The 26,229-nt window shown below is 42.0% G+C and overlaps 1 protein-coding gene across 1 annotated transcript in view; it reads left to right on the plus strand.

Moving 5' to 3' along the window:
• The window catches only part of LOC106651781 (disintegrin and metalloproteinase domain-containing protein 10), an 88,846-nt gene extending 62,617 nt beyond the window's left edge, over positions 1-26,229 (plus strand). Inside the window, exons 4-17 of the mRNA XM_023462668.1 lie at positions 1,386-1,629; positions 1,949-2,116; positions 2,206-2,420; positions 3,139-3,279; positions 7,526-7,650; positions 11,786-11,914; positions 12,915-13,083; positions 13,236-13,405; positions 14,651-14,818; positions 15,149-15,276; positions 17,295-17,544; positions 20,844-21,077; positions 21,226-21,977; positions 22,131-26,229. Of these exons, the coding sequence (XP_023318436.1) occupies positions 1,386-1,629; positions 1,949-2,116; positions 2,206-2,420; positions 3,139-3,279; positions 7,526-7,650; positions 11,786-11,914; positions 12,915-13,083; positions 13,236-13,405; positions 14,651-14,818; positions 15,149-15,276; positions 17,295-17,544; positions 20,844-21,077; positions 21,226-21,977; positions 22,131-22,671 (3,434 nt within the window). The 3' untranslated portion in view covers positions 22,672-26,229. The remainder of the gene's footprint in view (positions 1-1,385; positions 1,630-1,948; positions 2,117-2,205; positions 2,421-3,138; positions 3,280-7,525; positions 7,651-11,785; positions 11,915-12,914; positions 13,084-13,235; positions 13,406-14,650; positions 14,819-15,148; positions 15,277-17,294; positions 17,545-20,843; positions 21,078-21,225; positions 21,978-22,130) is intronic.

The following is a 26,229-nucleotide window of genomic DNA, read 5'->3' on the forward strand; positions in this document are numbered from 1 at the left end:
TTGCGCCGCTGCCGCCGCAGTCCCTCGAGCAACTCGAGGAAAGTTTTTCGCTAATTAAAAAGAGCTTTATAAAAGAGATTTCAAAGGATAAATCAATCCCGCGTAGTTTTTCCCGAAGTATTTTAATGAACCGGGCGATATCGTGCACGGCGTAAATTTACCGCGGGAAAAACCAAGAGTTTTTTCTATATGGTGCCAGTTCGAGAGCTTACTCAGAGTTGATAACAAGCGTCTCTCGCGCGGACACGAGCGCGCGCGAAATCTTCGATATTATTATTTTCACGCGTGTCGTTTGACTCACCTCGACGCAGTCGAAACGCAAACTCGCGAAGTGATATATCACGGCTAACGACACTAATGATGGCGCGGATGTGTAAATCCATATGTACGAGACGTAGTACGGCGCACGAGTTACACGTATACTTGCTGCACGTCAGCTGGAGAACGGGAATTTTCCTCCCGTACGATGCAGTATGCAAATCGATGTGTGCGTATGGCCGCGCGCGCGCGCGAAACGGAACTTTCTCTCTTTCCTTCTCGGAGCTCGCGTATATATAGACATAACTCGTTTCGGAATTCGACGACTCGTCGATCGACGCGGTGCATTCAATTTAGCAATCGGCGACGTAAGGCTGTGTTATACATTATAACTCTGCGTTTTGTGTGCACGTTCGGAAAACTTTCGATATAATTGATTTTAATCGAGACAACGTCTTCTTTATTTTGACTCGGGGCTTTAATTACCACGTCTCGGTAAAGTCGTCCGTCGTCGCCGCTGCCCCTCGAGAGTAAGTGCGTGAAAAGCCAACGGAACGCGCGCTTTTATATATATTGCGCTTTGCTCCGAGGCCACTAAGTGATCGATCAATGGGAAACAATCAAACTTTTCCCTCTTTTGTAAACTTTGTTAATTCAAGTCAATTAAAACTTTTCTATATCCGTAAAGAAAAGCGATAAAATACAATTTTATATCGCGCTACAAGGGTGTTTTAATATATATCTTCAACGTCGATGCGTACGATTACTTGGATTAATTTTCGATTCGTGGGCTGCTTGTTTTATTGTGTATGCATAAATCAATGAATTGCGATTAATTAGCTTATACGAGCAACGATGTGATGATTCACTCAGCTAGAGGTTGAAATTTATTTTTCCACCGCAGTACCGCCACACCCCTGCGACGACTCCGGGCGATAAATTGGCGCATTATGAAATATCGGGATATTAAATTTGAATTAAACCGTAGCATAAGCATAAAGCAAAAGCATATAATGCATTATAATTCGCTAATATAGAAACGCGATACAAAATAATCGAATTATTTCTTTACCATTAATTCCGATGATTAATAACGATATGCTTTCGTCGTCGCACGTGTGTTGCAGAGGATGAAAACGCCATGGTCCAAGGTGTCGTGACGGAGGACGGCCTGCTGGACGCGAGCGTGGTCACCGGCGTCGACGAGTACTACATCGAGCCGGCCAGCAGATACATATCCTCGGAGGAGGACACCTCGCCGCCCTATCACACCATCGCCTATCGGGTCTCGGACGTGGAGAAGCCGCCCCAGCCGCTGCGCTGCGCCAGTCAGGAGCTGAAAAACGCCAGCCTGCGCGAGACCTTGCAAAAGTACGTTTTTTAAATAGATGATTCGAAAAATTATTAAATTATATTACAATCGATTTGGCTTGCTTTTGATAGATTTTTGTTTACAATTACGTTACATTAAATAAGTGCATTTTTTATTTCCTAATAATTTAGGAACAAACATTTAAACCAGCTATCGGTCCTTTTAAATACAATAATACCAATTAAAGCATTCACCACTAGATGGCGCGTACCTTTAAATCTGTGAATGTACAATTGGCAACGTTAAAATCATTGCATATGAGTCGAAGATTACAGATTTTACCCAATAATTTACATAAATCATATGTATTTCATCCAGACTGGCGAGCGCGAATAACACATCGGAGCCGTTCTTCGAACGTTTGTTGGACCAAGAGGTTCGACTGCACGGCGCATTTTACTCGAAAGAGCCCGAGGTCGATCCAACTTCCACGAAGAAAGCGAAGAAACACGAAAAGGATCTTTCCTCCTCATCCTCCTCAAACGGGTACGTACATCGATATTACATAAATCTGGGAACATCGATATTTTCCATTACACGCGTTACGAAATATATATCCATTGGATGATCCGCAGTAGCAGCGGGAGCGGCAGCAGCAGCAACTCGCGTCTGGCGGAGCGTTACACGAGGCATCTGCAGAAGCGAGCCACGATAGATCCGCGCAAGACCACCTGCATGCTGTATCTGCAGGCGGATCATCAGTTCTTCGCCCGATACGGCACCGAGGAGGCCTGCATCGAGGTCATGACGCGGCACGTGCAGAAAGTCAACTCGATCTACAAGCATACAGGTGAGCTAGGCTGCTGCGCTCATAATTATATTGGTATACTTTTTAATTGCAACGCGCGTATATATCGTTGATTTCGGTGCGCATAATTGGCAATTTAACGATAACGAGATTGAGGTTGACATAATTACTCGAACAACTCGAAAGTATTCCGAGTTTTTTTTTACTCCGCTTCCTTCTTCTTCTCCTCTATCTTGATTAGCATTAGGTGGTTGGTCGTATATAGTATATAAGGTTCTCTGCTTTTCCGCAAACTTGTGTGCTCAGTCAACTTCTATTGTTCCCCGAGACTTTTGCAAGGACAAAGAAGAAGAAGAAGAAGAAGAAGAAGTGGAGGAAGACCCTTTGCTCGGCTTACCTATATCTAGCTCTTTCTCTCTATCCGCGAGCGACAGTCTGTCGATGTAAACCACGTTTTAGTATGTGTGTCTGCGCGCGTTGGCGCCTAAAGCAGAGGTTTCCTCGACGTTGCTCGGATAGATAGAAAGACTTGGAAAACTTTCGTGTAAGAAGAGGCTTCTTTTATCAAAAGTTCCTCTCGCGCGCACGCCCGCGAGCGCGTCGATTGCCAAAAAAACAATCGGCCTGCAGCTTGCGCGCGAAGAGTACATCATCAATTCCGGCTCCAATTTCTCTCTTTCTCTCTTCCTCGTGCTCGCAATTACCCTCCCCCGCGCAAAAAAAAGTTAATTATTGTTTTTCTTTTTCTCTCTCTTTGCAGACTTCAATCAGGACGGCCGCCCGGACAACATTAGCTTCATGATAAAGCGGGTGAAAGTTCACAGCGGCGACGCCCTGCGCGATCCGAATTATCGCTTCCCCGGCAGCTACGGCGTCGAGAAATACCTCGAGCTCTTTTCTGGTGAGTAGTAGTATATATATATATCTTTCTCTGTGCGCACATCAGTGTCATCACAGTCAGAGGTGTGATGTATGTGCTGCGTGTGCACCCCGCGAGTTTACGTATATAATACGAGAGAGAACCTATATTACACGATATAAGCTCGAGGCAGCGGCAGAGCAGTCGCAGGACACTTATGTATGAACATAGCGGCTGCTGCTTGCGGTCCGAGCTTGCAGCGCACACGTACTGGTGCGCGCATTAAACTTATACGGTGCTATACAGTATGTATAAGCGACGATACACGCTCTGCTCTCTCTCCCTTTCTCTCGTGGAGCCTGAACTATAATAGCCAAATAGTTCAAATATTCGTGCGAATTTCTAGCCATCATGCGAACCTGTGGACTAGAATTTTCAGTTTGTTTCTGGAGCCGCGTGTAAGCGCCAAAACTCGCTCGCTCGAAACCCTGCAGTCTGTATGTATGTGTGTGTCGACGTCCCTTCGTTCCCACACCACTGGCGCGCGCGCGCGGCTCATAATTAACTGCCAGATTCTCGCGAATTCGAGCTCTGCTGCTGCTGCTACTGTTACTGCTGATTACACTATTGCAAATGATATCAGCATATATATAGAGGAGAACAACAACACACACAGTATATGACCTGCTGTTCCCTCGTTGACTTTTTGACTTAGTATACGTGTATATATGTGTGTGTGTTTGGGGCTCGATGTTTTGCTCGTATACATAGTGAGTATTATACTTGAGCAGCGCGATAGCCCTCCGGAGTCCTCCGGACTTTCCTTCGGGAGCCCGACGACCCCCTTCTGCAGCGCGCTTTAATTATTCTCTGTCAGGACAATAATTCCAGTATACCACGCGCGGTCGGCCATTTGTCGTCGTCGTCGTACGATATATATTATATTCAAGGAGATGTGCAGTTGTGCTATTTCGACAGATTTCAGATGCCACATATCGAATTCCTCGCGAGTTTTACCTCGCACATACGTATTGCTGCCGAATTTTTAAAATACGAAAAATATTCGAGACAGTATACGTAGATGGATATATACATTTTATTATTTATTGTAAAAAAGCATCGAACTCGCACCCCGTGAACACCCGTCAACGGAGAAGAAAAATGGGAAAACAAAAAGTGCTCCGAGGAATATATAAAGGTGGTATACGTATGCAGGCGCCGCGACGTGCGCATGCATCTGGTGTGTGCTGTGCTGCAGCACAACGCGAAATATGCTGCACATTATGTGTCGCGTCTACGGGGCGCGCGCGTCTTTTTTTTAGCGCCACGCGGCACACATGCTTCCTCTCTCTCTCTCTCTCTCTATACATGTATATTCCGAAAATTCTGTCTGCTCAATTTTAGAAAATACTATAGTTTATACCCGGCCAATATGCGAAACGTCGAATTGTCTATCCTATGCCCCAGCAGAGTTACAGATGGATCTGATGTGTGTATAAATTGGCAAAGCAAAAAGAACAAAAAAGAAAGGGGGAGGAAAAAAAGAAAAAAGAAACGGAAAATGAAAGAATGAGAGAAAAAATCAGATATACGTAGTGATTTTTCCATCTCTCGGGCATTTTTTTCCATTTGTCTATTCTCAACGTCGGCTTATTACTTTTTCGTTTGAACGAGAGATGATTCCCTTTTTTTTCCTATTTTTTTCGTACTTTTACGTATTTCCTCTTTCGTGATACATTTGTTTGTAGGCACGTGCATACCTACGCGATACGTACACATCTCAGGACTTCAACGTTGATATTGTAAAGGGCGGCACATTTCATTGAAAAACCGAGGTCAGTTAGGGAAAACTCGATTGAAAAACCGAGAGGGAGAGAAAAAGGCGCAGCAGCATCAGCAGAAGCAGGAGAATAGAGAGTGGCAGCTCGGCCACTCGGTGCAGCAGCAGCAGCAGCACTTCATATATATTGTACGTTGTGTGCAGGGCATGGTACCTTATAGGTCGAGGAGAAGAGAGCATGAGCAGCAGCAGCTCCATTTGTATTAAGAACGTGATGGGAATTCACGCAAACCGCACGATAGGTACGAAGGACGAGAAGGAGAGAGAGAGAGCTGCTGACCGCGCCACCGCGTTCTTCGACCCGCCACCGCCGTACTGCTATATATTCGCTTCTCCACTTTGGCGTTCCTTGAGAGTCTCTTTCTTTGTTTCCTCTTCTTCTTCATTTTTTTTTTCTTCTTTTTTTGGTTGGTCGAGTGTCTTGGATAGCGCACACGTGCATTTTTTCGGCAAGAAGAAAAACCGAAATAACTCTTGCGCATGAGAAAGTAGAAGGAAATTTTCTTCGGTGAAAAAAAAAATCTAAAATCTGGTTAAACGGACTCTCTCGCTCCTTCCGTCGTATACGCCAGTTTCCTCTCGCACGATTGCAAACTGCTATACAATTTCTTCTTGTGTATACATACACATCTCACCCCCAAAAGGTCGCTTTTAACTTACTCGTGCTTATAATCCAAGCGAGACGACGCAACGCAGCCCAGACTCTCTCTCTCTCTCTCTCTCTCTCTCTTGCTGAAAAATGGTCTCATTTTGTCAGCTGCGCGCCGCCGCTGTTGCGTGCATGCCCATTACACACACGCGCGCGCGCGCGCGACTCGCAAGCTCGCGAGCAGACGCACAGGTTTTCTCTCCTTTCGAAAGGAAAAAGTTTGAAATGAAATAAGTTGCCTGGCGCGCGCGCTTGGGCGAGTATAGCCAGGGCGTATCTTTCTCTTCTCCCGATACTGGACAAAATAACGCGTGCGCTCGCGAGCGAGCTTGCGCAAGCTCTTATATTTCCCACGGGGGTGGCTTTTTTCCCTGTTTTTTTTTTTTTTTTTACTTCTAGACATTCCCACAGGACTGGCACGAAGAAAAGAGTGAGATAGAGAGAATCCGATTCCGCGTGTGTGTACTTATAGATATTCGATGAACGTGAAAAAACGTTTAAAATCCGAAGATTGCTTTCTCGCAGGTCGTGCTGCTGCTGTACGACGCTCGAGTCGTAGATATAAATGTGAAAAATATATTTCGTATCGTTCATTGCCGATAATTGTTAGTTTATTCGAGAGATTATATTTGATAGAGCTTTACACTCACACTCGTTAAATGTAAGTAAAGTAAGTACATGACAATTTCGATTCTGTGGCGCGATACTCGATGTATGAATCGATGCTTTACGACCGTTTGTCACCTCGTATTTGACTTTTATATTAACCCACCGCTGAGGGTGAGGCAGGAAGCTATACCTACTACCTATATAATGGTTATGCCCATACACAAGCCTTACCGTATGCGAGAGGCACTTCATTTATATTTCTCCATTGATTCCTGCACTCCCATATGCCAACGCACGCTGCCGTATAACCGAGTCGACATATACCCTTCGATGTATATACAGCCGCAATTTTATTTATATTTCTTTTTTTTACTCCCTGCCGTCTCGAGCTCTCTTTACTCGAATCCTTGAATCCTCGGCAATAAGAGATCGACTGTTTCAGAGTATCATAAAAAGCAGGCGCGCAGAGACAGAGGCAGGCAGGCAGCTCGCTCGCGGACCATAAACATTTTATGGGCTACTTGATACATACTCAAGTCGAGTGTTCCAAAGATAGCCATGAGAGAAATAGACTCTCGAGTTCTGCGTTTTCTTATCTCTGCGCTCTAACTCGGATCTCTCTCTCTCTTTCACTACTGCTGATTCTCTTATCGACGAGTGATATGTTCTCGAAATTGAGAGCGATTCGATTTTTCTTCCCCCCAGAAGCGCGTCTATCAGATTCCATTGTCCACTCGTCGATATTTTCACGTTATTATTCAAGCCTCGAGCTAATTTTTCCTACTCCTACTACTACCCGCCTGCAGCCACTCAAGGATGTATATATTTACTTTTCCCTCCGCTCGATATCTTTTCTTCGGTATTAAACCATTTGTTCTCGTTGATCAATGATATATACAATGAAATAAAGCGGCCGTGCTCAATGATTTATCTCGTTGTTTCTTTCTCCCTTTTTCCTCTCTCTCTCTCTCGCTCGATATATTCACTTTCACACAGCAGAGTCCTTGATAATAGCGAAACATGTTAACAACAGCGCGATAAAACACAATAGCCGCATCGTGACGCGTGCCATTTGCGCGCCGCGCTAACTACGCGTCATAAAGTATATCCTAGATTTTGTAGTTCATTACCAACGCGTCGACGCCAACTTAAATTTTATGCACAATGATATATTTTATTTTGTTTCACAGAGGAGGACTACGATGCCTTCTGTCTCGCCTACATGTTCACGTACCGGGACTTCGAGATGGGCACGCTGGGACTGGCCTGGACCGGAGATCTGAAAAACGCCGGCGGCGTCTGCGAGAAGAACGGGGTAAGTCTCGTGCTACATTTTTTTGTAATATAAATTACAACGTCGCACCGTCGTCGCCGCTTTTTCTCTTTGTTTTTTCGCGCTGCGGTGTACAAAATGCACTCACATGTACGCAATATACGTTGTCGTTGAATGAATTACGCGTCGACTCAAAAGACCGCTTCAACGGGTACTGAGCATTTAAATGCTGTTTATAATAACTTTTCGCGTTATATACGCCGTTTATATACCGCACGGCGATGATTACTCGTTTTAATTGTATTAACGTGCGAGAGTGGGTACGTTCAACGCGAAATATATTATAACATTTTCAAGCGATTATGAATTATGAATTCACTCGAGACGCGGCGCGCGCTCGACGATTTAAAAATTATTATTATTTAACCCGCAGCGTTGAGTTATGCAAAAAAAAACCATCGCTCATGAATTCAATTCAATTTTTTTTTACCTCTCTCTTTGGTCTACTCTTGTAAAGAGTATACGTGTATGTATATTTGTATAAATGCATAAGAAACGCTTCATATATTTTATCATTATAAATGAAAAGAGGGAAATTCAATGCGCGCTGGAAAGAGAGAGAGGGAAGGAAAACGGAGAGCTAGTATACAGTGTACGAGGGTGCACTCGATAAGAAGAAAACATAAAGTGAAAAGTGAACGAGGAGCAGGCGCGCGCGCGAGTACAAGCTGAAAAAAGTGCATGTAGATATTTCTCTCTCTCTCTCTCTTTTTCTGCGCGTAGGTATACGTTTATACGTATAACGTGCCGGAGCGGAAAGAGGGATTTAACCGACGGGAAGGCAAAAAAAGACAGAGTCGGGCGAGGGAGCGAGACCGGAGATGAATAAAGGCCAAAAGTAAGCTCACATACGTATACCGGGTATACTCACCTATACACGCACAGGTGCATCTACTGCTACACTCCCTGAAGTATGCGAGTGTAGAAGACGCGCGTTTGATCGGGATTCGGCTGGCGATGTTGCTAGTGGAAGAGAGTACAGACGAGAAAAGCCAATCAAGAGCTTCGCCTCGAGCGCTGAAAAGCCAAATAAAAAAAGAGAAAGAGACGGAGTAAAAACGCGCTCGAGCGCACATATATTGCAATTTTGAATTGAATTTTTCCAGCGGTACAATATTTGAGAATATATATATATATATTTAAAAAAATTTAATTTCATTGCCACTGACTGGTCGTCATGCGAGTGAACGTTTCCGCGGGGATGCGCTTTTCTTTGAAGCTGAAAACGATTCGGCGAAAAAAATTGCTGTTACAACGAGATTAAACGAAAGGGTAAAGGCTGAGTTCATGCACATTTTGAGATCTTGTAAATTTGAATGGTCGTGTGTGTATCGAAAGAAAAGTCGAAATGTATTCTTTTTTTTATTAATTAATTTATCTGAATGATATTTAAAATTAGCCACATTTAACAAAATCAAAAAATGAAAACTAGAATGAAAATAAAATAGATGCGAAGCACAAGCTTGGCCAGGCTCTTTGGCGAGTAACTAAAACTAAACTACAACTAAAATTATAAATCAATCGTACAAATAGCTGCAAACTCGACAAAGACGTCGAACGACATGCCCAGAAATTTCAACTTTATTTTTTTTGCCTTGCTCACGAACTCCTCGTTTCTATTCCAACGGTTTACAATATTTTCTGACTTCTTGAACAATCCTTGCTTGTTGAGTAATCTTACAAATGTTACGAGGGCGGGTTGTTCCAACTTGTATCCTTTCGACACAAGACGTTCGACGACGGTAAGCACGTCAAGTACTAGTTTCAATTCGAAATCAGACCGACTTTCATCTGTAGTCGGCGACTTCACTTTCTCGCCAAAGTAGTCCTCGGTGGGAAAAACGAAGCTAGAAACTCGAGCGCCATTATGCAAGAGTACACCGACCACATTTGGCAGGATACTCGCCACGGCCCATTGAAGAGGCGTCCTACCCAACTTGTCCTTCGCGTCGACCTGCACCTTCTGCTTCTTCTCCTTGCAGATCTTAAAAAACATAGCCGCCATGTCGTCGTCTTCGGATCTTTTGCAAATAATGTGCAGAGGAGTCAGTCCCTCTGCATTAGCTAAAGTTGGGTCGGCGCCGCTTCTAAGAAGTGATTCGGCCACCTTCTTGAGACCGCGAGTCAGAGCCCAGTTCAATGGCGTGTCGCCCTGCTCGTCCCAGACGTCGAGCTGCACGGTTAACTTTTTTTCTTCGCACATCTTGAAGAATTTCTCGAGCACGTCGTCGTCGTGGATTCTCTTGCAAATGGTATGCAAAGCTGTCAATCCCTGCATGTTGGCGACGTTCGGGTCGGCGCCATTTTTTAGCAGCAGTGCAACCACTTCCTGACGGTCGAACATCAAGGCCAAGTGTAGCGGCAGTTCGAGAAATTTTTGACCGGAAAAATTGGGATCTTGCCCGAACTCGAGGAATTTCTTGACTATGTCCACACAGCCGTACTTGCAGGCAACGTGGAAATGCGTGATGTTGGACTCTTTGTCGATGTAATTAGCATCGAACCTGCAGTATATTTTGAAAAGATCGGGGACGCATTCGTCGTTTTCCTCTGATTTTGCAACACGATGGAGTGCCGTGGAACGAAGCAACAATGGCTTGCCGTGCTTGTCCACGTCGGGCTCGTCCTTGTAGCCGGTCTTGATCACAAAGTCCTTGAATGAAGTTCCACTTCGTTTGACACCACTGTCCACCTCCTTCGTAAGAAGCCAGTCGATTTCTTTCTTTTGAAAGATTTCACGAAGGTTAGGATATTGGCCTTCCCAATCGCTGATCAGTGGATAAAGTTTACCAAAAATATTATCTCGCGCTTTTTGGTTAGCCGAGTCGAATTTGTAAACGTAACGTAAACTCTGCAATTTTTTAATTCTTTTCTGAATGTCCATGCTGGTATTGGGTTTCACAGTGGACGTGGACATTTTGCTACTTCACACACAAACAACACAGTCGCTGTTACAATGTAAGATATTTTTTTCAAGAAAATCTGTAGCTACTGATCAATGCGATCTTTCGTTGCTTACGCTGTGGCGTCGTAACGAATACTGGCCAGCGGCAGCGCATATACGCTGCCGAGTGCAGACTGCGGTCGACGGTTTGAGAAACTCGCACGGACACGCACAGCGCGGGAGCGAAACAAGTGAGCTAAGCGTGCGACGAGAGAGAGAGAAAGAGACAGACAGAGTGACGACGTTGCATATAGACGTTACAAAGATATGCGCGCCAAACAGTCTTACTTTTCCATAGCAGAGGCCTATTTGATTCTCGGCACTCGGCAGTGTGACATCGTGACCAATGCGAGCGCCGGTCAATCATAGCGAGCTAAAAACTGTAACTGCAGAGTTAATCCTACGAATCGCACTCTTTCATATGAAAGCTCCGTAAGCAAGGCTGCCTTTTTGAGTTTTGATATTCTTAAGTAGTAGAACATACCATAATCGCAGAAAAATGAATTGCGCGACGGGAAACGAATAACACCAAGATCGTGTTCTATATACTCGCAATCCTCTCAAGTTTGTGTCCCAGAAACTCAATAGCTTGTCTCGAACTTTTTGTTCTATGTCTGGGGCTGACGCGCACGCGCCGGGGCACATTTGTATTTGAAGGTAAACAAGGCGCCATGGTAAATATTTGTCATAGCGCGCGAATTAACTCCTCGCAATCGCTGCTACAAGTCTCTGCTCCAGAGTGTGAAGCTGTACTATATAGCCTAGGCATGTATCCTATATAGCACGTCTACAGCGGCAGCACTTTCAACGAGTTTGACACATCTGTTGACTTTGTAGCCCTTAATCAAGGCTCTTTTGCCAGCCTTTGTTAACGGAAACTTTCGCGCGCGCGCGCGCGCTGTACAAGAGGAATGTAATAAAGACCAGGCGCGGAGTCTGTTATCCGCGTTATATTATATACATTTTATACTGGATATCAATGTTTTTCGCGTAAAAAGAATTACTACCACTGCTACTAATTTTGAACGTTTGAACGTAGGCATTTTAATTATAAATTTGACGAACTTGCGCACGCGAGCGCGTTACATTATGCTTGATATGTTGTTTACGCAGCAGCTGCCTTATTATACATTGTATCATATGAAATGTAAACTATGTCTCGTTGTTTTCCAGCATTACCGGGGCAGCATGAAATCCCTGAACACCGGCATAGTGACGCTTTTGAACTACGGCAAGCACGTGCCGCCGGCGGTCTCGCATGTGACGCTCGCCCACGAGATTGGACACAATTTCGGATCACCGGTAAGTCCATTAATGCACACTATTTTATTTCTAATTAATTCACGTTTGGAATTTCCTATTTACGATTCGAGCGCAGTTTCTTCTTTCTTTCCTTTGATCCTTTTTATATTTCGCACGTCATTCTTTCTGGAAGCTTAATCGTGATTCCAGTAAGTTTAAAGCCCCGAAAAAAAGCTTTTCTCGCCTTCCGCACAGTCTCGAAAATAAAATGTTAAAAACAAGGAGAGGCGGGCAAGGAAACACAAAATGAAAGGCGCGTAAAGCTCTCGGGCTCGCGCGCGCGCGTTATCTCGTGGCCAAGCCTGCTGAGAGCGAGCGATCTCTTCCTTCCTTCCTTCTCTCTCTCTCTCTCTCTCTCTCTCTCTCTCTCTCTCTCTCTCTCTCTCTCTATCCTTTTTTTCTGTACGTACAATACACGCGCAGCTGTGCAGCACACGGGCCGTTCATCTTTACGACGCAACTAAACTCACGCGCGCACACAAGCCTAGTGGAGAGAGTACTTGCCCCCGGAGCTTTGCGCGCGCGATTCTGTGCTTCGGCTCTCTCTCTTGTTTTCGCGAGCTTATATAGCTGCTGCCCCCCGTCCGTGTGTAATTCGCCCCATCGCACGAGATGTTTCGAGTCTTAACTTCTTTTCTTTTTTATTTTGCGCTCGCGATTTTCTTTTACCTCGTGGTGGTGGTGGTGCGGTACGGTACTTTGGACGCGCCAATGCTTTTCGCGCGTAAGAGCGAAAAGCTCTCTCTCTCTCACTGTCTCTCTCAAATCTCGGGAAATCGCGTCGGGAAATTCGAAAAAGAGAGAGAACGAGCAGAAGAAAGAAAGAAAGAAAGAAGGATACTTAAGCTAAGAAGGCGAGAATGGAAATGTAAAGAGGCCGATAGACGACGACGATTGTCGTTCTTATATAGAGCTCTCACGTGCGGCGCTGATCTTTTTCCTCTCACTACTTTGTTTTTTTCTTTGACTCATTTTTTTTTTTGTCTCTGTCCCTCTTAAGCACGATCCAGAGCAGTGCACGCCCGGCGGCGAGGATGGAAATTTCATCATGTTCGCTCGCGCGACCAGCGGCGATAAGCGCAACAACAATCGCTTCAGCCCGTGCAGCCTGAACGCCATTAATCCCGTGCTCAACACGAAGGCTCGATCGTCCAAGGGCTGCTTCACAGGTGAGCTACTTTTGTTGTCTTTTTGATTTTGCATTATTCTTACTTTATGTGAGTGTCGACGGAGGTGACACTCGTTTTCGTCGTGTCGAATCCGATCGAGCAGTACGATTGACAATGATAAATGATTTTTTTTCTTCTCTCCCACGATACAGAGCCGCAAGCCTCGCTATGCGGCAACGGCGTCGTGGAAGAGGGCGAGGAGTGCGACTGCGGCTGGGAGGAGGACTGCCGGGACTCGTGCTGCTTTCCACAACGACGATATCCACCGGCCGAGGAGAAGCCGTGCACGCTCACGCCAGACGCTGTCTGCAGTCCCAGCCAGGTACAATTGGAGCCCAACGAATCGAATTGCTTTTCATTTCCGTTATACGCAGCTGCTGCTGCTGCGAAGCGCGAAAATCGGAAGTCCGTTAACCAGAAAAATTGCTATAGTCACCCGACCCTTCATTTCATTTAACGTTTCCGGATTTTTTCAATCGACCTTTTCATTATCCTTTCTTTTTTATTTTTTTTTCTGTTCCCCAATAGCGGTGGCACGCAACTAATGCGATTTTTTTTCACCCTCAATACGTCGCCGCCGCTGCGCGACATTTCTGACATTTTCGTTTCAATTCAATCAGACGACTTTCTATCGCCGAGTGCGGAGAGCCCAGTAGTAGTAAGGGAAAGTCGGGGTAAAATTCTGTAAATATACTTCGTTTATGCGCGCGCGAGACCCACCCCCCTTCTCTGAACTTTGATCATTATTGTGCATGAACGAGTTCGCGAAACTTTTCGCAAAATTTCCCAATCGCATTAAAAGCAAGGATTTGAATTGCTTTTTCCTGTCAATCGGGGGGTAAAAGATGTCGTAAATCGAATGTTGGAGCACACGCGCGCACACGTGTATTATACGACCGTACCTACGTATAAAAATATATGTCTATATATCGCAGGTACGTAGCTGGCCGATTAAATTGAAAGCGCGTAATCTAATTTCTCTTAGTACAATAAAACCATTCGTTGCGCGCTGTCGTAAAATTTCGTTTCGTATATATATCCCCGTGATCGAAATCCGTCGCTCCGCGTGTTTCACGAGAATATATATATATATATATATAAAAAAAGGAAAAAAAAAAGATCGGTTGGTGCTTTGCATTTGTACGAACACTGACCTATATATGCATATAATACTCAAAAAACATTTCGAGTTCGATAAAAAAAAAACGAATAACTCGTACGATATTAATGGCAATCAGCGATGCGTATAGAAATATTATAGCACGAACAATTTTAAAAATACCCTCTCTCATTTTTTCACTCGAGTGCCTCCCCGCGATACGGGAAATTCATTCGGTAAAAAAGCAGTATACCATACCATATATAATACATGTGTGTACCCCGTGCACAATAAGATCGTATAGCAGCAGTAGCAGCAGCAGCAACTCGGGAGCAAAAACACATATACCTGCCTCTCTCTCGTTGCGGAGCTTGGACGTTGTTAAATCAAGCCAAGTAGCTAATTGCTCTCCTTTAACCTTTACCTATATATATATTCTACTATATGTGTGTGTGTATGTGTATACAGGGTCCGTGCTGCACGGGAGACTGCAGATTGAGATTCGGTGACAAGTGTCGCGACGACAACGGCTGCAGGGACGCCAGTTTTTGCGACGGCCGAGCGCCCTATTGTCCGCCGTCCATTAACAAGCCCAACAAAACCATCTGCAATCAAGAGCTCGTTTGTTTCATGGGGGTGAGTATACGACGAGATCACTGCGCGCTCGTCCGCCTGTATTATATGCATATGCCTGTCAATGAAATCATAATCAACGAGCTTGCCCGCATTGAATACGCGAAAAAAAGAAGTGGATCAACGTTCGAGCTTTATCCGAATTTCGTTTCTAATTTCAAAATGTAATTTATTAACGTTTTAATTGTGCGCTATTTTGAAGCTGAAATAACAAAAATAATGGCCTCTCGAGCGATTCGTCGAATTAAAAATACTCGACTAAATCCTTTTATCCTTCTGCTTTCATTTGCTCGTCTACGCGCGCTCCTTCGCCCTCTCATTTGCCGGCCGCAGGAGTGTACAGGAAGTATTTGCCTCGCCTACGGACTCGAGTCCTGCCAATGCATACCCGGACCAGACGATCCAGCGACCAAAGCCTGCGAGTTGTGCTGCCGTTTGCCCGGGGAAAACCAGCCTTGCCTGTAAGTTTATATCTAACTTGTATTTAAAAGGATTGACTATAGAAAATAGCACTGAAAACGTATAGGCTTGCGCAAGCACTGCGGTTTAATTGTATATTTTGCCATCGGAGTAAGTGTTTGAATAATGAAATTAAATCATTTTCTATGCTTCATTTCTTATTCTTTCTGCTTCCTCGTAGAGGAAGATCTGTGATAGCCTCGCAAACAAGTTTTCAAATCAAGTGTTGCAAAATAACTTTGTTTACACATATGTAGACTGAGCTCCCTACAATTATCTGTATGAATGTGTTACGTGTGCAGAGTATCATCTCGTAAACGGGACGTAAAACCATATCGAAATAGACCGCATTTATTGTTAAAGTCATGAAAGTGAACTCCAAAAAAATTTAATTTGTACATTATCACGAAAAATATTGTTTCGATCTTTTTTGAAACTCAAAAAAATGTTTTTTGTTATTTATTATATTTTAGTATTGATTATAAAATAAGAGAAATTAAGCTTTAATTTAAAACTAATAACTAATAGCTGTTTACATGAATTGTCAAATGAAAATATTGTAATTATATTTTTGATTCTACAAGAAATGTCTAATCGGAAACCGAAGATTCAATTGCTATATCTCGATGATAAATTACATTATTTCGATGTCTCTCAGTGAGAATGGAACGATGGGACTTAATTTTTTTAAAAAGGACATTATTTGACGCTAAAATGGCGACATTGACAAGTGCTACGGAAGATAAAACTTTGCTCGGCGATTGAATTTATATATGTATATACGTACAGGGGGCACTTACACTCCGCGCTCGCCGATAGTAAGGCTGTGAAATGAAAATTTCAAGACGTCTCGTCGGAGGCGCGCAAAGACTTTGTTAAAACAGAAAAGAACGAGAAAGCCGCAAAAGTGCGTCTCTCTCGAGAATCCTTTCGTCGTTATTGTTAGAGAAACCGCTTGTCAAATTGTATGCGCATCTCGAACAAAAGTACAAAGGGAATATAAGCGATTGAACGAGGTCCAGGGACAAGAAAGTGAGGAAGAGTGAGAGAAGGAGAGTATAAGGGAGACAGACAGACAGAGAAAGAGAGGACTTATGTCAATTTAATCGAATTTCCGAGAGAATAATACAGCTGACGCCGGGGCGTACTTCTCTCTCTCTCCCTCACTCTGTCTCTCTCGCTTTCCTGCGCGTCTCGAGCCGAATAACTTGATTAAGCTTACACTGAGAGATAAGAGCTATTACACACACACATATACCTATAAAGCCTTGTCGGTGTCTTGAGCGTTTGCCTCCTCTCGCGCCGATCGTTTTCTACGCAGTGGCGCAAGTTTTCATACTTAAGTTATAGGACCGCTACGTCTCAACCTCATAATACATAATACTTTTATATGACTTCCTCTCCCCGAATGTAATTTAATGAGTTCACTGATAAGATGGACCCAGATATGCATTAGCCCCGTTCTCCTATTTGTATTTTAATTTCAAACTTCGGCTCTCGTTTCGTACAAGCGGGTGATAATGATTTTATTCGAGTTACAAATAGAAAACCAAGAAATATATCAGTCGACATTTTTTACCTAAAAATATTATTTCGGCAATACATGAATGTTAGACAATAAAATCACCCTTTCTATCAATAAATTTACTTCAGAACGTCTCGGTACTGTGAATGACAAGGGCGCCGAGCTGGACCTTGCCTTGCATCGTAATTTTACTAAAAGCTGAAAGCTTTTTGCAGAGTGCACAAACTTGATCGGCCCGTAAACTATCCCGGCACAAATCCGAGGTAATCTTGGTCCCGCTGCTTCGTGGAGATGATGCTTGTAAATGCAGTAGAAGCTTAGACTAAACATTCGATCGTTTCCGCGCAGAATAAAGCAGTATAGGTATACGACATTACAGTTTGATCGTTTCGGCTTCCTTGAGATACATTGAAAATCGTGTCTCTCTTTTCTCCGTATGCATATTTTAGAAGCTAAATGAAATGTAACATCGTCTCTATGCTTGTTTTTTCGCAGTTCGTCGTACGATTGGAATTCGCCACCGTACGACATACCCGACATGTTCGCCAAGCCCGGCACGCCCTGCAATGACTACAACGGCTACTGCGACGTCTTTCAAAAGTGCCGCGAGGTCGATCCGAGCGGACCCCTCGCCACGCTGAGAAAGCTCCTGCTGTCCGACGAGACGCTGGCCACCTTCAAGCGGTGGATCATCGATCACTGGTACGCGGCCACCCTCGTGCTCATCGCCACCATCTCCCTATTGGTGAGTTGTTGCTGTTAACTTTTTGATAACGCGATATTAATTGTAAGATGTAGTGGTGGAATTATAGTAACTTTACAACTATTAAGAACAGATGATCGATCGTAGTCTCAATTTCTTTGAATTTTTATAATGTGAGGACAATTTTTAAATTGATGAGACTCAAAGCTTGAAAACGTGAGATCTGAAATGACGACTTAAACAATAAACGCGCGATAATATTTTTTTAATATAAATTAAGTTTTCATATTTTCTTTATGAAGATGATCGAAATATTTTTGTTAATATACATATTCATCCATATTACATTTATAAATTTTGGAATGAACATTTAATTTTTTTATAATATTACTCGATGTCGCAGCAAGTCTGCTCAAAATTACTTATTTTTAGAAAGATAAAATTCTTGGAAGGAATCGTAGCCAAGTTAGAATTTTAAATTATAAGAAGGAGGTGTAAACAGATAAATCGGTAACATAATTGTAAATAATATGATCCTAAAACGATTTTGACATCGGCCCTCGAGTACATTGATCATGTTTATAGTACAGAAAATTAGTTTGAATTTTGTTTTCCCCAATGAAACAAGATTTAATACAAAGAAATAAATTTTACTCATTAAATTTCTTTGGTACTAAATAGAAGAATCCATCGTTTATTATAGACACAAAAATGGATAAAATTGAGAAGAAATCTGAGGAAGTTGTTTCTCAAGATAATTTAGTAGAACATGAAATTGTTGTTTCAGACGACAAAAAATACTTTTGTGACATTTGTCAGCAGAAATTTACACTAGAATCAAGCTTGATAACACACCAACGCACAATTCATAATGAGCAAAAAAATTACTCATGTTACAACTGCGAAAAGAAATTTGAGTTCCGAAATCATTTGAGTAGACACCAAATATCAGAACACAAATGCCGCAATATTTTTGTATGTGACAGATGCGAGAAGAAATTTGTGAAAAAATCGACTTTGATTACGCACCAAAAATTAGTACACAAATATCGTGAAGATTTCACATGCAACAAGTGCGAGAAGAAATTTGAAAATAAAACAACTTTACTCAAACATAAAAAAATATTCCACGAAGTTTTAAAAAATTACTTATGTGAAATGTGTGCGAAGAGATTTGATAATAAAAATAATTTTTTCTTGCACATGAAAAAAGTTCACGACCGTCGTAAAGATTACGCATGCGACAATTGTGAAAAAAAATTTGGACAAAGATCAGCTTTGTTAAGGCACCAAAGGACAATACACGAAGGTCGCAAAGATTTAGCCTGTGACAAATGCGAGAAGAAATATGGGCATCAATATAATCTGAGAAGGCATAAAAAAATAGTCCACGAGGGTCGCAAAGATTACGTATGCGAGAAATGCGAAAAAAAATTTGGGTACATAAGCCATTTGAGAAGACACCAAACGACAGTACACGAGGGTTATAAAAATTTTGCATGCGAACTATGCGAGAAGACGTTTGGACTGAAAACAGGTTTGTTTCGACACCGAAAGGCAGTGCATGAAGGTTGCAAAGATTTTGCATGTAATATTTGCGAGAAGAAATTTGGATACAAATCGCATTTTCTTTACCACCAAAAAACAGTCCACGAAGGTCGTAAAGATTACGCATGCGACATTTGCGAGAAAAAATTTGGACACAAACAGCATTTGCTTACCCACCAAATGATAGTTCACGGAGGTCGCAAAGATTTTGAATGTGACAAGTGCGAAAAAAAATTTGGGCTTAAATGTAACTTACTTATCCACCAAAAGACGATACATGAAGGTCGCAGAGATTACTCGTGCAATAAGTGCGAAAAGAAGTTTGGGCATAAACAGTTTTTGCTTGTCCACCAAAGACTAGTCCATGAAGGTCATAGAGATTATGCATGTGACAAATGTGATAGAAAATTTGGACTAAAATCACATTTGCTTTCACACAAAAAGACAGTTCATGAAGGTTGCAAAGATTTCGCATGCGACAAGTGCGAAAAAAAATTCGGACTTAGAGGTAATTTACTCGCTCACCAAAAGACTGTACATGAAGGAAGCAAAGATTACACATGCGACAAGTGCGAAAGTAAATTTGGACGAAAATCGTATTTGCTCTTGCATTTGAAGACAGTGCACGAAGGTCAAAAAGATTTTGCGTGCGACAGTTGTGGGAAGGAATTTGGACAAAAAAGTAATTTGCTCAGCCACCAAAAGAGAGTCCATGAAGGTCGCAAAGATTACGCATGCGACGAGTGCGAAAAGAAATTTGGACAAAAATCGAGTTTGCTCTATCACCAAAAGAAACAACACCAAGGTTGCAAAGATTGAGCATGCCAAAATGGCGAGAAGAAATTATGATTGATGATTGATGATTGTAAATATTTGTAGATACTTACATAGATGTTATTCTAAAAATTCAATAAAAATTGTGCCGAAATTATCTTACTCGCGTGTTATTAAACCTTTGTTCATTGTCGTCGTGGTGGTTTAATATTTTTGGCTACAATTTTTCGTGCAACGATCATCTGAGAGTTTTTTTCCGCGTCTTATTTCAAGCTGTAAACGGAGCGAGTTTTTAGTTAGGTATTGGATTTTTAATAAACCAACATGATAATAAAAATACATTATCACTGAAAAAACCAACTTAGAAATCATTTAATGATTAAGTATAAACCAAAAATGTTTCCTATATTGTTTTTAAATTTTAATTGTTTTCGCGGTGTGAACGGCAAATAAAGTTAGCGTAGGACAATACTTTTTCTAATCCACCACTCCGAATGAAATAATTATAGTAAAGAAATAATAGTTATAAAATTTAAAAACATTTTTGTCATCCATAAATATGCAGCGTCATCATCGGAATGGGACAAAGGAGCAGAAATGCGATGTCGATAGTAATAATGACAATAATAATTAAAAGTATTGTATTTTTGAAAAAAAGGTTCAGATTCATTTCCAAACATTGAGCGGTTGACTAAAATTAAAAAAAAAGCTCGAGAGTCTTTGTAAAACTGAACTTTTTTTCGTTTAGTAGCATTATGAAATTCATGATAGCAATAAATCGTTCAGTACTTTCATCAAAAGATGCGTTCATAAATTATTCACATTAGGATTAGCTTGTAACTGCGCTCGTTGCTGCTCATTTATGCGTCATTATAAGCCAATATTACAAAAAATGTAGCGTATATATAAAGCTGATAAAATATTATCCTGCATCGTCGTATCTGTCGACGTTGTCGTAGTCATTGTTTTTTTCCTTTTATTACGCTTACGTAATCGCATCTCTTGTGTTTCTTTCGCAGATACTAAGCACGCGATTGTTCAGAAGAAAGCCGGACAAGAAGCTCAAGTCCGTGACGATAATCCACAGCTCGACGACGGAGACTGTGCGACTGCCGCCGGAAGGAGCGGAGGGCGTGACGGTGCATCCACCGGCCGTGAGGGCCAAATTGCCGCTTAATAAGAAGGTACGGGAGAAGCGACGCAGGCCCAAAAGGAAAAAGGACGCGATCGCTCACGACAAGGCATTGTCCAAGGTACGTTCACGTAATAATGCCTCGCGCAAAATCATCAAACTTCGTGGCTTGTAATAAAAGCCGAGTTCATTGATGCTTTCGAATGGTGTATTATCGAACGAGCGTTTTTGTATCGTTTTTTTAATTTTTCTTCAAATTGTTCACACAGACGAAGAGAAAACGCGTCGCAGCCTCGCAGAACGTCAGCTCGAACGGTCCAGCGCCGTCCGCGCCACCGGAGGAAGCAGTGAAAAAGCGCAACCCCCCTGCCACGGTTCCGCCATCGTTACAGACTCCAGCCACGGCCGAAGCAACGAAAGCCGCCGCCAACACGGCCGAAGCCTCGAAGAGCCCTCAGCCGATTAGCCAAGCCCAGCAGCAACAGCAGCAGCAGCCGAGTGGTCGTCGCGTCGCGAAGGACAAGTCGACGAACGACAAAACCAACTCGTCTACGGAAACCAACTCGGCAGCAGTGACTGCTTCCGCGGTGACGGCAGCTGCCCTCACGGCTGCGGCGATCGTCGCCAAGAAGAAGTCGTCCTCTCAGCAACAAACGACGCAACAGCAGCAGCAACAACAACAGTCACAGCCGACACAGCAGCAGCAGCAGCGCAAAAAGAAAGAAGTGATCGACTACTCGGCGAAGCAAGCCGAGCAGGCGGGCGAACCTCTGCCACCGCCGGGTGTGCCGGTGGCGGTGGCTGGCTCGACGAACCCCGTGCCGATCGTCGCCCCGGTCGTGCCCGCCGCCGTGGTCATGAGCTCGTCGGGCGCCGCCACCGACCCCAAGAGCAAGGTGCGCTCCTGGCTGCTCAACTCGCACACGCCTCAGCTGCCCAAGAGCAAGTCGCAGCCCGTCAACTTGCAGGCGAACCCGTTGCGCTCCGGCAACGCGGCCGCGCTCAGATCCGCCGCTGCGCGGTAAGTCAGCTGCTTTGACAATTATCGATTTCCCGTCTCGAGCTCGAGACTCGTGTTGTATATACATAATATTTATACACTCATTAGGGAAACTTTGCTCGTACATCATGCGCGGCGCTCGTCATACAACTTTATGTTTCGTATATGTTACAGGCAAGCGAATTCGAAAAGGCTGACGGGCTCGAAGTCACGCAGCGTTGGCAATTTGACTGGTGCCGCTGCGTTGGCGGCGGCTCAGGCGGCAGCGGCGACTGCCGCCGCCACGGGTGCTGGTGCATCGCCGAACAATACAGCGGCGGCAGCGGCGGCAACGACGACTACCAAAGGCAACAACAACGAGCGAGTCAGTCTGCAGGTGCTGTACAAGCCGCCGTTCAAGTTCAGCTGGAGGCTGCGTCGACCGGACAAAGCGGCGGCCACTACAACGACGACGGCCGCAGCGGCTGCGGCTGCTAAAGCTGCCAAGGCTAAGGCGGCAAAGGCGAGGCCTCAGCGCACGGGGGTGCTGCTGCGCACCATTGCCGATCGCAAGGCCCACAAGGAGCGCAAACGCAAGTCGAAGCCCAGTCGGGCCTCGTCCAAGCTCAGCCAGGCGTCGTGCATCGGCGAGCCGGCCAACTCCGATCTGCACACCGTGCCCTCGGACCTTGAGGTCCTGCTCTCCGAGAGCGAGTTTCTCTTCAACGATACTTAAGAAAATTTGCGATTGCGGCTGTGTACCTTATTTGTGCACCCATTAAATGTATTGGTTTGGATTTCTAAAATTAGTTTTTCAATCGATCTTTTATAATTAGTAGTCATTTTAGTTTTTTTCTCATTAAGCTCTTTCATTTTCGATATTTCCGATCAAGCCTAACTTTGAAGCAAAGTTTTTTTTATGCAAGTAACGAAAAATAAACATCGATTTATGCGGTTCATCATCAATTGGCTACCATCAATACTTTTAATTTAAAAAATTGATTGAAAGTAATTTGCTTCTACTAAAATAAGTTCACCGTCATAAATACATAAAAAGTATAACAGGAAATATATTTCATATTATCAAGTTCCTACTGCCTTTCACTACTTAATGTAACTATAATGTTTAAGCTTTAACAATTGTAATTTGGAAATCCGACCCGATACATTGATGCAATGTCAGCTGGTCAAAGCGACAATTACTTAACGACAGTCAGGCCAATCGTTATTCGAGCAGTAATAAGACTTAGACATACTGCCAGTAAAGAATAGACATACACGCAGGCTCGATTACCGCGAAACGCGTTGAGCTATCGTGCGAGGAGGAAACACACTGCCAAGAGGCGAGAAAGCACGGGGGGTGTCGCACTTTTGTACATAAGATTTACTGTGATTTTTTAGCGAGTCTCAAGAGCACCATTGAATGAGCTTGCTTGCGAAAAAAAAACGAAGAAAAAAACAAAAAAAGTTTGAAGTAAGAAAAGCAATGTTCCTGAACAACGACAAGCTGAGGCGGATAATAAAAACGGTAAAAAATTCTGGTGACTTAGCGTGCGCGCGCGCGTTGGATGAACTTTCTCTTCGGTTAACTTTTAGTTTTTTTTTTTTACTTTTTTTTACTCTTTTTGCCTCTTCAAAGGTCGTCGTCCAAATGTAGAGTTTAAAAAAGAATGACGACGAACAGGATGCGCTAATGCCGTAGTATTATTCTTCGGACTAACTGCTGTCGTTGAAGAATAAGGAGTTTCAGCGTCTCATAGAGTTTTGTCGTATCGCGCGCTCAGATTTAATTTTTTTTCTCATTTATTTCACTAATATAAATATGTCATTGCTTAAAAAAAAATGTGAGCTCTATTATAAATAATTATCGTTCGTTTGCAAACTGTGTAAGATGTGCTTAATCGACTAGTCATAGACTTGCTAATGTGCTAGATCTCGTGAGTTCTTTTAAACTGATAACTGTTGGATGATCTTCGCGTTCTGTATGAGAATTATTTTACAAAATTTCGATTTAATATCGAATACTAAAAGTCATAACGCGAGGATCATCGGTCATCTGGAACTGAGCAATTATGAGTGTAAATACTTAATCTTCGGTAAATCGCTACTCAACAATTAAAACTACGAACGAGCAGAGAAAAAAAGAAAGAAAGAAATATAATTTGCCAAGGCAGAACTTTTATACATATGTCGGGACCACACGCCCGTTCATAGATGAATATTGGATCTGCTTGCAATGAAATAATCAGATTTTCATTGAAATTAAGTCGGTATAAAATAATCCATGGAAAGCTCGGAAATATATTCTTTTATTCAATGAAAGCCTGAAAAAATTAATTATAATTTTCCATAAGTATTTATGTAAACCTGTTTTATTTCTATTGACGAATCGCATCAAATAGCCAGTATCTCCGTATGTTATTGAATCAAAATTATATTCTATTTCTAAAAGATATATCATGGAATATTAGGATGAACGATTCTTTTTTTATGATTGAAACTGTTTCAATTACTCTCAAAACGATAAATTTTGTCGAAGTAATAGTGATAGATAAAAGTTTGGTATGCTACATTAAAAATATCAATAATTCTCGAACCTACAGCTGCTCTCGATGACGTCGTTCCTCTATAGCTAGAAATTCATTGATGAAAAAATGTTTCGCACGGTTCTAGCATGTAAATATGCATAAACTAAACGTCATAAAGTAATGTATAGCACCGCACGACTCCTGCGGTGGTTGAGAAACCGCAAACGGCTCTCAGTGCTATCAACGGAAACAATACACATAAATACAAAATAATATGAATACGATGTATGTATATATGTTATAGATAAATTCTTTCGTACAGTCGGTTATTATTATATATATAAAAGCAACTAACGTGTTACTGATATTTTTGTGATGATTGTAAATAAAATATGAAAAAAAAAGATGAAAAATAACCGACTAATGTCGTAAGATGAATGTAAAATAGGGTTTAAATTTATTTCTGCTTCCGAATAAGATACTATATATTTATGACTATGAATTATTTTTTGCCGTCGACTTATTCAAGTGCAATCGTAACGCCGAGTAAGAATTAATTAAATTGACTTTCATGTTGCAGCAGCTTTCATGAACTATAATTATTGTCATACTGCCTTTGTTGCATTGTTCATTATATAAGTGCTAGAATTATAATTAATTTCTTATAACAATGTTGTACTGTCATGATCTATATTGATATTGTACTTATTATAGAAAAAATACTTCTATTTTCAGTAACTTTGTCTCATTTACTATGTATTAGATTCGAAAATTATTAATATCATGAACTATTTTATTTTATGCGAATGATTTGAATGTTATTGTTTGCGTAATATCTATTAACAATCGGTGCTACTTTAACTGCTGTTATAAGCACTAAGCTACGTGTAAATCATACGAATAATTTAAGTCTCAATAAGAAAAGTAAAAAAGGAAAACCATTATCTGGAACAAAAAATTTTATTAAAAACTTTTTTCTGATGTCAAAACACTTTTTTTGGTCAGATAAAATTTAGACAATGATGAATCTCAGTTCTGCAAGGAAATCTTCGCAGGATATTGATTACTTTCTGCGGGTCAGTGCGCGTTTCATAGAGCTAGAAACGTTCAAGATTTTATACTTTTAAAATTGATCAAATGTGGCAAAATTTTAACGTTTACGCTCAGGAATATTTCTTGAACAATAAATAAATTTAAAAAACTGAAATTAATCTTAGGTTTGAAATTGTCAAAACACACCGACCCCTGCGACATGAACGTGATATATAATCCTAGGCTAATTATTTTATAGTAAATTATATTTACTATGTGTACTATTGCGCTGGTCTTCCATTGGATTAATTTTTGTAAGTAATTATTTTTGATGGTTTAATTTTTAAGAGAATTGACTTTGACTATAGGAATCAATTTCGTATGAAATTATGAAAAATAGTTGACTAAGCTTGAAAAATTAGAAAAATGTGTGAGTATCAATTAATGTAGACCAGTTTGGAAATATGCAGATGATAACGTTAACTTGAAAAATGCTTATCTGCACTTATTTACAATAATTATGAATTTTCTAAAATTGTTAAAGTATGACTCGTTTATTTTATTGTGTTAGATCAATAAAACTCAATAAAGATAGATGCGCTTGATATGTTGTTTTTATAAAAGGCCTGATTGCATATAAGTTGAATCCCGTTAACAAGACATATTGATTGATATGGCTACTGTATTTTTACACTACAACTTGTGTGTAAATAATGTTAACGATGGCTGTAACA

This window comes from Trichogramma pretiosum, unplaced genomic scaffold (assembly GCF_000599845.2).
Source record: "Trichogramma pretiosum strain Unisexual culture from Peru unplaced genomic scaffold, Tpre_2.0 scaffold11, whole genome shotgun sequence".
Taxonomy (NCBI): Eukaryota; Metazoa; Arthropoda; class Insecta; order Hymenoptera; family Trichogrammatidae; genus Trichogramma; species Trichogramma pretiosum.